The 11,659-nt window shown below is 42.2% G+C and overlaps 1 protein-coding gene across 2 annotated transcripts; it reads left to right on the top strand.

The window, feature by feature from the left end:
- The first annotated feature begins 311 nt into the window (after window positions 1–311).
- Window positions 312–6,796, top strand: si:dkey-175g6.2 (protein Ycf2). Of its 2 annotated transcripts, none has more exons than XM_035178830.2 (2): window positions 312–647; window positions 2,785–6,796. In XM_035178830.2, exon 2 carries the CDS (start codon window positions 2,814–2,816, stop codon window positions 4,836–4,838), a length of 2,025 nt encoding a protein of 674 aa, XP_035034721.1. In that variant the 5' UTR covers window positions 312–647; window positions 2,785–2,813; the 3' UTR covers window positions 4,839–6,796. The 2 variants fall into 2 exon arrangements, with proteins under 2 accessions (XP_035034721.1, XP_035034722.1); XM_035178831.2 differs by lacking the exon at window positions 312–647 and adding an exon at window positions 1,483–1,869.
- Window positions 6,797–11,659: the final 4,863 nt, after the last annotated feature.

Genomic DNA, 11,659 nt, shown 5'->3' on the forward strand with positions numbered 1-11,659 from the left:
GTGAAGAAGCACCAGCATGCTAACCTTTAATACAGGGAGGAGGAAAATGGCGGCGTACCAGCTCTATCTCTACAATTTTCTCTTTTCATTGAGGGAAAAGTACTATTTCATTCATGCCGTTTCCGTTCATTCATCAGCTGGGGCCAGCCTAGACTCACGGTGCCATCTCCACCACACCAACATTCTTATCAATGGAAGTGACGTCAGCAGTGCCTGCAGCTGGGGGGGTGGGGGTGGGGGGGGATGATCACGTGGTCCGGTGAGGGTATATACAATAAAGTTGCGCTGGCCGTGGTGCTGAAAACATTCACTCAATTGCACATTAGCGCCAGTGCTGCTGCCGCTGCTGCTGCCACATACAAACACAGCACACAGCTGAAATAAAGAAGCGCCAGTGTGTGTGCGTGTGTGTGTGTGTTTTCTTTTTTCTTCTTCTTCTTCTTCTTCTTCATGTTGGTCACAAGCTGAAGAGACAGAGAGAGAGACAGAGAGACAGACAGTGAAAAAGAGAGAGAGAGAGAGAGAGAGGTGGAGAAAAGAAAAAGACAAGACATTCTCTCAGGTGATCCGCTATTCATGAAAAATAATCTTGGCTTTACCCGCGCTGTGAGTTTCACCACTTCCCCACCCCCAAAGTGGGACCCCAGGTAAGTGGGACGAGATCTCTTTTTCTCATATTATTCATCAAATGTTCCTGATAAGATTGATGCTGACATGTTTTTACTTTGTGTCTTTTTATGTAGTTGATACATATTTTTGATTAAAAGGTGGAGTGAGGCTTGGTTTAGGTTTGTGGAGTGTGGAAGATTGTTTTTATTAATTTTTTTATTAAATCTTAACTTTATCATGATAATTGATCATACTCCTGCAGCTGATGGGGGTCTGATTATAAGGTAGTGATGTGAACCAGGACTGTTTCTATGTGACTTTTTATCATCAGGTGAAACGAAATACATTTTTAAACTTTAGATAATAAGAAATAGTCTCGTTTAAATATCCAATCTTTTATTTCTTATGTGTTTTTCCAAAAATTAAAAAATTAAAAAATTCATGAACAAATCAAGTGTTTTAAAATAAATGTATTAAGGCTTGTACTGAAATAATTAATATGTGTTCAAAAATCCGTGATTTCCTGCTTATTTTGATGGGGTGACGAATAAAGCCACTACAAAGCGTAGACAATTATATTTAATAAATATTTCTGTGTGCAGCTGCTGTTCAGAAGCTCCAGATATTTTTTAGACCTGAATGTAAGACAAAAATCTCTTTTTAAGCCACATTAGGATCCGAAGAATCAATTTCCAGCTATTCATTTGTAATTAAATTAGAGTCTCAGTCATGAACTGCAGGTTGGTTATCTTATTAAGAGGATTTGTTCGTTTCCCACCTTCCTGCTCCGGTTTGTAAAAATGGGATATATTGCGCTGCTCCCGGTGATGCCCAAATTTGCGCTCGTCTGCATTCCACCACTGCCACCGAGGGGAAAACATGCTCCCAGCACACAAGGACACAAAGACGCGTTCCTCACTGACTGCTCCTCGGTCCCTTCTGCACAAAAAAAAGCGGCTTCATCCCCCCCAGAAATCTAACATCCAGCTCATTTACAATTTGGATGGACCACTCAGGGACCGCAGGGTTAAATAACTCAACCGCAGCCACCGGTTTTACGCATGACTTCCCCGTGCGCGCCGTCTCTATTTATTCCAGTATCCCGTTGACATCGCTCTGATGCTTGGAATACCACACAAATCCCAGCTGACACAGACACAAACCTCGGACCAGTTTGTGTTTCCCTTTTTGTCTGTTTAAGAAAGAGACGTTTAAAATGGCAGGAGCGCGCGTTTTGGTTGGGTTGACTTGGAGAAAGAGGTGAGGCTTTTTTTTTTGTTGATATACCAGAGAATTAGACTGAAAATTCAATTCATTAACGTGCATTTCTTGACTATTTGAGTTTTTTTTTGTCAAATCTCATGACAAGACAAAAGCAGAACAGCAGAGTATTTCTCCTCAATCAATTCAAATGCAGGCTGGGGAGATAATGACTGGGTTGACGCACGACTACAGACAGGAAAAATGGCTCATGTTCAGGATCGGAGCGCAATTTTCTGCATGCAAATGATTACCTCCCCCCTGACAGACACGGGGAATTCATGCAGTAAATACCTAAACAATCACGGCTGGGTTTTGTGGTCAAATCGTATACGTCCATGTCTGCTTCCAGACGCTCCGGGGCTACACAGCAATGGCAAAAAATGACATTGAAACAAATACTACAACACTAGAATTAGATTTTCAACAAAAGACGTTTAGAATAAAAATATCTGTAATGTAAGAGGACAAGTGGAAGCGCGCAACTTTCTTTGTTGCATTTGGCACGGCTCATTAGATTGCCTTTGGGTGCGCGCATTGTCCTCAAACGTGCGTTCATTTAAATTGCTCACAGTGTTAAGTGCTTTTGTTCGGTTGCCTCGAGGTGAAAATATATTGTTTGTAAATTAGAGACTGGTCATCTAAGGGATATTTCATTTTGTGTGTTTTAATGTAAGTGCAGTATTTATGAATCATCATTTTGTATTTTAGATTGGCCTTCTCACAAAAAACTGTATATTTCAATGATCCAGATTGGCTCATATCATAATTAAAAATCCAGATTATAATTATTTCAGAAAAAACTAGAACGAATGATGTACGAATCATTTCTCATGTCTTTTGTCTTTCCCCCTCTGCCTTCTTCTTCTTCTTCTTCTTCTTCTTCTTCTTCTTCTTCTTCTTCTTCTTCTTCAGGTGCTTAACCTCCCTCCTGCCAGTTCTGCATGGTCATGACCTGTCATCACGCCCCTTCCACAGCCCACCTCATCCTATTGGTCCTGCTCATTGTCACTCCACAGCTGGCTGGCACCGCCCCTGTGCGGGGTGAGGGAGGCGAGGGAGGGGTGGAGGGGCGCACCCGGACAGACCACAAAGAGGACAGCCTCGCCCCCTTTCTCTCGCCCCCAACCCAGAGTCTCTACAGCCTTGACAACGGGTCCCTGGACCAGGGACCGGGTCATGATAGACAGTCAGATAAGGTGATGGACCCTGTGCAGGTGCTCGCCGTTCTTCTGGAGGCCCTGGACCACCCGGGGGAGAGTGGAATCCAGGCGAGCAGAGACTGGGGAGAGGATCAGAGTCAGGAGCTGGCCTCCATCGAAGGGTTGGAGGGTGGTGAGATAAGGAGAGGAGGACAGACAGTGGGAGACAGGGGGGTGGAGGAGGAGAGAGAGGGGCGAAGGGCTGATAAGGCTATTGAACAGCTAATTGTGGGCCATTTGACAGCTGCTCAGGGTGATGACTTACAGGAAAGGGGGGAGGAGGAGGATGAAAACACAAGGTCAGAGGAGGATGCAGGGTGGTCTGTGGAGGATGTGAGACCTGATAGTGAAAGTGAGGAGGAAAGGAAAGATGAAAATGAGGGGCAGGAGGAAGGAAAGGATTTAGAAAGTCTCTTAGTCAAAGCCAGACGGAGTTCCACGTCACAAGGAGATGAATCCTCTCTGCAGCGCAAAATAAGAGGCTACTTCCAAAATATTGACTTGGGTCTCCAAGATAACGAGATCCTGCCTCCACTGAAGGGCTACAAGGCATATAACACTCAGCTGGCACGAGCCGGAAAGAAGCAGCACTGGCAGGAGAACCAGTCCCGCAACCGACCCACCAAGGGGGGCAACTTCATGGACGACTTTGAGGATGAGGGAGAGGAGCTGGAGGAGGAGGTTGAGGAAGAAGAGGAGAGCCTCTCCCACATGGAGGAGGAGGCGAGAGCACGTGCAGAGAAGCAGGAGGTGCTCCGGCAGCAGGAAGAGGCGGAGCGAGCCAGAGAAGAGGAGCAGAGGCTGGCAGACATCGCCTCTGACATGCTGCTGCAGTACATGGGAAGGAAGCAGCAGTCCTACATGAAGCCCCGTGAGAAAAGCAGCTTCGGGGCTGTGGGAAACACAGCTGAGGACAAGCGCTCCGAGGAGGTCCTCCCAGATGAAGACGACCTAGACCAGCAAATGATTGACAGGCTAATTGAGATCAGCAGCAAGCTGCACCTGCCCGCTGATGACGTGATTGAGATTATTAGTGACGTGGAGGAGAAAAAGAAGAAAAGAAAAGAGCTGCAACAGCAGCCAATCAACAGCAACCCGGTCGCCCCTCGCTTCAGGCCTCTGGTACCTCCTCCTCTGGCAGCTCCACCTATCTACCACTACACAGCCTCAAAAAACCCCAAGAAGAACCCCTATAAGTACAACAAGTCCAACAAGAAATGGCACAAGGACAAAGTCAAGTCATACAAACAGGAATATTGGTATAAGCCTCAGAAGCAGCTTGATTATTGGTACAAACCCCAGAAACAGTTTTTAGCCTTCCCTTCCTATCCATACTACCAGAAGCCATATCGAGCCTACTACCCTGTTTATTTCCCATACCCCAAAGCACAATATTATGGCAAGCCCTCCCCCTCCAGAGACCAGCCCTTCGGCCCCCAGGAACTTGACCTCCAGGCCCCAAGGCGCAGGCACAGGGCCGGGGGCAAGAACCGTGGACAGGGCTGGAGGCAGCAGCAGCCACCACCACGCCTGCCTCTCACCCCTTATATCTCTAACTATATCCTTCCTCACCCACGGACCTACCAACCCTTACCTCCCCCCAAACCACTTACCACGCCAAGGAGAGGCAGGCGTCCCCCGTACTACTATCCACAGATCACACCAGGAGATGACTATGAGGAAGACGGGCTGGTGCCTCAGCTGGACAGTGAGGAGGAACTGGAGAACTTTATTGAGAGGATCTACATGAAGCGCAGAATGTATTGAGAGACTTTTTGGACATTTGTCAGATCAGAGGGACAGACAGGTGGGATAGATATACAGTAGCTTGAGAAAAGCTAAAAGAAAGAGAGGTGAAAAAAAAGACTGAGATGAGATATGTGTTTTGAGCCTGATGACGCACCCACACACACACATATACACACACACACAAACGTGCACACACACACCAACATGCCTACATACAGTCACATTTCTGACACATTCACAAGCTGCTGTGCCCATTGTAAGAGAACCATGTTTACAACATCATTTTGTATTTTTTTTGTTTTATATTCTCTTTATGTCAAACTAAAGTAGTTCAATGACTTCTTATCTACACAAATATAAAAAAACTAAACACTGTTGACAATATATGACAGTTTATTTGTGTTGTATGTGGTGTGTGTACACTACTGGTCAAAAGTTTGACAACACACCCAGTGAAAAAATGTCCGAGGCCCACAAAAAATTTAAGAACACCAAAAAAACAAACTACTTGAAACAAAAAAGAGTACATTTTAACAGAAGAATGCCTGTGCCAATGGTCCCAGGGTAATGGTGGACTGCAGGAAGTAGAACTGTATAGGTTTCAATCAGAACAGTGAGAAAAAAGACAAGTAACGAAAGGAAGATGGACTCATTGGTCAGGGGTTCATCCTACAGCAGGATAATGGAGGAAAAACTAGACTGGGTCTCCACATGATGGACGACCAGCACAGTCTCCAGACTTGAACCCCATTAGGCTGGTTTGTGATGAACTGGACAGAACTGGGAACATATCTGTGAGAGCTTGTGCAGCAGTGTTGGAACAAACTTTCTGAAAAATGTTTGATTTCTATTCAAGATAGATCCTCACAGAACGCTGCTGCATGGGTAAAAAAATTGATTAAATTCAGGATTAAAGATTCCGTGACTTTTATTCGTTCTATTCTTAAACATTACACTAAGTAAAGTTTCAGAATTGGAGGTGTTCTAAGGCGTTTGACCAGTAGTGTAGTTGCCTTTCTTATTCTCGATTGGATCCACTTTAAACAGCTGCAATTTGCAAAGGTGCCAGATACACACATTTCAGTTTGTCAAAGTGAAGATTCAGATTTTTGCCTTTCAAGCACCATGGTTCTACAAGGGAAATATCATAATGCATAATTTTATCATCACTGCCTGACCCAATGTGGAAACCCTGTGGACTCCAAAAGCACAAACTTAAACACTAAACACTTCCAACCTGGTGGACTAAGGGTTTTCAACCATTTTGGGATCCAGAAGTTATTGTGTCAACGTATTTATGGCAGATCCACAATCACCACACAGCACTCTTCAACCATTGAGGAGTCCTTCATATATATATATATATATATATATATATATATTTATATATATATATATATATATATATATATGTTCTCTGATTGCTCATCCACAGTTAACACTTTTACTCTTGTATCATATCCGTGATCTCATTTTCCTTTTCTTTTCAAGAAGAAAAAAAAACTTGAAACGACACTATGTGTTTGCAGCCTTTTTTAAACAGATCTCCAACAAGAGGCTACAAGAATTTTGTTCATTTTCAGGAGAAATTCATTGAGGAGCTTCAGGCCGGGATGTCAGGGATTGTGCTTAAAAAAAAAAACGTTAAATGCACGTCTTTCTACTTGCATCTTTAAAAATGAACACAAAAAAAAGAACAAAAAAAAGGAGAAAAATAAAACAGTGTGGAGAATCCAAGATGGTTGTTTTCTCTGAATAAACTGTGAACATAAAAAAAGAAATCTCAAAGGAAGAGGGCCACTGTGTCCGCAGTGAAGCCATCTGTCTTGTAAAAGGAGAGTGTTGTTGTTGATGTCACCTTTAGCATTGTAAGATGTACAGTGTGAAATAAATATGCCCGTGCAATGTGTAAATAACAGCATGATGATTACTAGTTTTGCTATATGATAAAAAATAAAAGCAATTATTTTATTAAAGTTCAGTTTTTTAATGGCTTTTTGGAGAGTGCTATGTTTTTACTCGCAACTATAACAAGAACACTGGATTCTTGAGGAACAAATCAAAATGCACAAAAGAGGAAGACAATCAGCTGCAGCTCTGTGACAACACGACTCACGTTTGTCACTGTTACATCAATACAGGGATGAATGTAGAAAAACAGCTTTAGACTGAGTATATTATATTCCCAGATAATCAAAATGAACACGAGAGTGGGACTGAAAAGAGGGAAGAATAGCAAAAGAAAGGGGGAAAAAAAACTCAGAAAGAGGGTGGGAAACAGTAACTGCAGTGATTGATGAGTCACATGATTGGTGGATGAGTCATCCATCTGTACACTTTACTGCGCAGGACCACATGCTCAAACACACACACCCACGCACACACACAGACACACACATACACACACACACATTCTCTTTGAGCTGTATAGTAATTTAGCTGCTGGCATTCAAGATAAAGATTGAGTCGTGTTCCCTCCTGACTGGAGCCAGCTGACTGGCCGGTGGAAAGGTGTTTGGTAGATAGGTTTTTGCCATATCTTGTTCCCACACCTCCTCCTCACTCTTACTTCATACGAGCAATATGCCCTCCAGTTATAATTCTTTGAAGTGCTCCTGGCTGCTGCTCATTTTCTATCAAAATTAACCTTACGCACGCCGTCGGTGGTACAAACACTGACAGCGATTAGCGGCCCGTCAATACGGCCTAATTGCATGTTATCTTGCCCGGTTGCTCGACATTGATTGGAAAGGTACCTTTCATGGCTGTATCTTGAGCGATGCCTGCGCACCATCTTATGAATTCAGACTTTTAATCACACCATGTACCTTCTGTCGAGAGCCCAGCTGGACATTCAGCGGCCGACTGTAAGAATGAATATATTAATTCGCTGTGGTCTCAACTGTGACCATCAGCCAGTTGTGCTGTGATAAAGAAGGAGATACAGCAACCAGCATCAGCAGGATTGTCAGAGCAGCTGCCAGCACACTGACCCTGTCTGTACCATTCATACAGTCTATGTAAGTGCAATAATATGACAGAGTCTGTGTTTGTGTTGTTCGTGGGAAGGAATAGTTTAACATTTTGCAGATATTTACAAGAGAAGATCAATAATAATATCATATCTATAGCTCGTACAATTATTTTAGCTAATAGTAAATAATATTTAATTTCTTAAAGTGTAGTTTCAGGGGTCCCAGTGGTGCAGTGGCAATGTTCCTTCACAGCAAGAAAGGTTCTGTATTCGAACCTGCCAAACAAGGCCTTTCTATAAGGAGTTTGCATGGTCTCATGTGTCTGCATGGGTTTACTCCAGGTACTCCGGCTTTCTCCTACAGTCCAGAGACATGCACCTTAAAGGTCCAGTGTGTAAGATTTAGTGACATCTAGTGGTGAAGTTGCATCTTGCAGCTGAAAACCCCTCACCTCACCTTCCCCTTCCAAACATGAAAGAGAACCTGTGGTTTTTAGTTTGTCCAGTTTGGAGTTCTGTAAAAAACATGGCGGCCTCCACAGAGAGGACCCGCTCCTGATGTAAATATAAAGTATTTAAATATAAACGGCTAATTCTAGGGTAAAGAAAACAACACTTCCTACAGTTTAGGTGATAACACACTAGTGAAAATATCACGAGGATTATTTTATGTTCAGTTTCTGCAAATAGATCCTTTTCACCTAAATCTTACACACTGAACCTTTAAGTTAACTTGTGACTCTAAATTGCCTGTAGGTGTGGCTGGTGGTTTGTCTCTGTATGTTGGCCCTGTGATGGACTGGCGACCTGTGCAGGGTCTACCCTACACAATGCCTGCTGGGATTGGCTCCAGCTCCCTGCAATCCTCAACAGATAAGTTATATAGGTAATGGATGGATGGAACATCTAGTTTCTCCTTTTATTCATCCTAAAGTGGAATTTCTCACCTCTTGGTGAGCCCTTTTTTTTACTTGAGTCCTCATTGGTTGGGTCCGAGGACAAAAGGTTTGAAAATGAAAAAAATCTAGGGGTGCAGATTTGGAAAGAAGAGAGCTGCGTTCTCACCTCTGCTTGAGGCTAGCAGAACGGTTTGAGTTGCAGTATTGGTAATGTAGGCAGCAGGTATTGACAGTAAAAAGGTGGCCACCGTGTCCCACAACGTTAGTGCCCTGCTAAATCATCTCTGTCTGTAGGTTTATTACAACGAGAGACACCTGCATCAGGGAGACAGGGCAGATGAGCCACAGAGAAGTTAACAAGTTAACAGTTGTACTGCCGTCACTAAGTCTGAGCTGTCCTTGCAAAAAGGTGCATTAGTAGTCATGGTGGCCACATACTGTGGAGTTTCTCTATTGGATGAATATATGTCTATATGGCTTCCTTACTAAACCTTGGGTCCTACAGATACTGCAGAGAAAAAGGAATCTTCCTCTGGCTTTACTCTATGAACTTTGTCATGCTGAGTAAGCGATACCTAAAATTAGTATAATGTAAACGTGAAAGAGAATAAAACTGAGTTTGCAAAATACATCAACAGCATATAAATCTACATAATATGCTGGACACATTTGGTATATGTTTAAAAACTAGTTTCTAAAATAAACTTTTAGGTTTGACTGAACTACTGACCACTGGGTTGGAGAAGGTAAAACCATACAGGCTGATAAGTTGATGAGAATCTGCTGGTGTTTGGATGTTTCCCTGAATAATGTCTCCATCAGTAACATCACAACATAACATGCTTTTATCCAAATGCTCCGCTGTCGCCATTCGCTATTATGATAGCTTTCATCTCTGCAGATCTAACAGGACACTGTGCAAACATCTGCCGCTCTGGACTCTGGAGGCACCTCTGCTCTGAGGTGATCAAACAACAAGATCATAGAGTTCTGAGACAGAATTCCCTAAAGACCCGGAGTTTAAAGGTAGCGGCTGGCTAAGAAAGTAAGGAGAAACATGAAAATTAGGAGCATGTCAGTTCTTATTGATATAATGTGTAATTTAAGCATTACTTGATCTGCGATTTACTGGAATATAATTGTATTTGACATAAATTAATTCAAATTCAACTCCTAATACAACTAAAATTTAATTTGATTTCTATTTCCATTCTATTTCTATTATTTTTATGTACAGTAAATAAGTGAGAATACTTTTTTTATAGAGAAATATGTCAAATAAAATTCGAATTATTTATTTTAAAACAATTTAATAAATTCAGTTGATTATTATATTTTGCTAATTTAAATTAAATAATTTTCATTTTCCAATATTTAATCCAATCTAGTTCCTCTTCATGCACATACGTGTGTATTGATGAACATTTCATTTCACAAGCACCGACAGACTGCTCACTTGTCAACCCATCACCGTGGACGTCAGTGAATTAATTCAGAAACAAGACGTCGCCCATGGCAACAGGGGTCAACCCTGCCCCAGTTCTCTGCCATCCACCAGATGATTGCTGTCATCGAGCAGACACCAGTCAGAGGAGCTGAGGCTGAGACGTCTTCACTAAGTGTGGTGGGTCAGTCAGTTTTTATTTAAAGGGGACATAGCATGCCCATTTTACCACAAGTTGATATGGTTCCTTGGGGTCTTAATGAAATGTCTGTAACATACTTTGGTCAAAATACCACAAGGATAATTTAAAACAGCACCCTTTTTACCCTGTATAAAATGTAGGGAGACTTCCAGTGCCTTGTTACGACACAAAACCCAGGAAGCTCAATCGAGTCACTCAAGCATGATGTTTCTGACTTAGAGGAACCATAACAAAACGCGCAAGTGTTTTTTTCCCAGAGTTTTTGGGATGGTAGACATGCCAGATACCCACATTAACCTGTAGAAGCACTAACAAAGTGGAATTTGCATGCTATGTCCCCTTTAATATGGTAATATATCTCGTATATAATATTGTATATAAGGGGATTTACTATCAGTAAAGAATGGGACAACCTGAATCATTTTAATGAAAGGTTGATGTTTTATTGATGTAAATGTAACCCTAACCCTCAGGGAATTCATACTTGTCTTTCTCTAGAACAGTTCAACTTTTTACTGGTGAAAATTTGACCGGTCAGAAAAGAGATCATGGCGGTATAATGACTTCATTCAGATTTCAAGCTTGTTTTATTGATTCCTCCCACAAACTGTGGATTTACCAGGTTTGAGACGTGACAGTGGCTGAGTCGCTCTTAACACATGATGCAGAGGAAGCTCATGAAAAGGAGCTGTTCAGTCGTCTCTTACACCTTGTTGCCAAGCTGAGGACAAAAACAGCATTGTTGAGATGCTGCTATTTACATTCCCACATTCGTATTCCTGTGACTTACAACACAATTGAGATTTGAAAAATAAAAAAATTAAAAAATTCCAGCACAATAGCATAATTGTGTGTCAAGCTTTAGATCACATTATGTCCTTATAGTAATCATTTATATTTTTGCCTGGTGGGGGTGCTATAATTAAAATGCAATTTGAATTTTTCAAAAGCCTCCAACTCTCTCAGGCACAAAATTTGGTTTACATCCAGCTTCTGGCACAAAAGAGTCTGACAGCACAGCCATTCATCAGTAATGGCCCCAAGAAGCCAAAGCATTTACGGGAGCAGAAAGAATGCATCCATTAGTAATATGAATGGTGAATTAATACAGCGACAAGACCTTCAAAGTCTGATTAAATAATGATCACAAATTTCTACAGCGGTAGTGGGTCTTTGGTTCACCCTTTAACTTTGAATGCATAACAAGTGGTAATACAAAGTGACCAACACAGGCTCTGAAAGAGTTTGTGCAATGGATGTGTTTACGCATGGACACCACATGAAATGGGACCAAATCATCATTGCAAACACTGGCAGAAA

The sequence above is a fragment of the Hippoglossus stenolepis genome, chromosome 15, assembly GCF_022539355.2.
Source record: "Hippoglossus stenolepis isolate QCI-W04-F060 chromosome 15, HSTE1.2, whole genome shotgun sequence".
In the NCBI taxonomy this organism is placed as follows: domain Eukaryota; kingdom Metazoa; phylum Chordata; class Actinopteri; order Pleuronectiformes; family Pleuronectidae; genus Hippoglossus; species Hippoglossus stenolepis.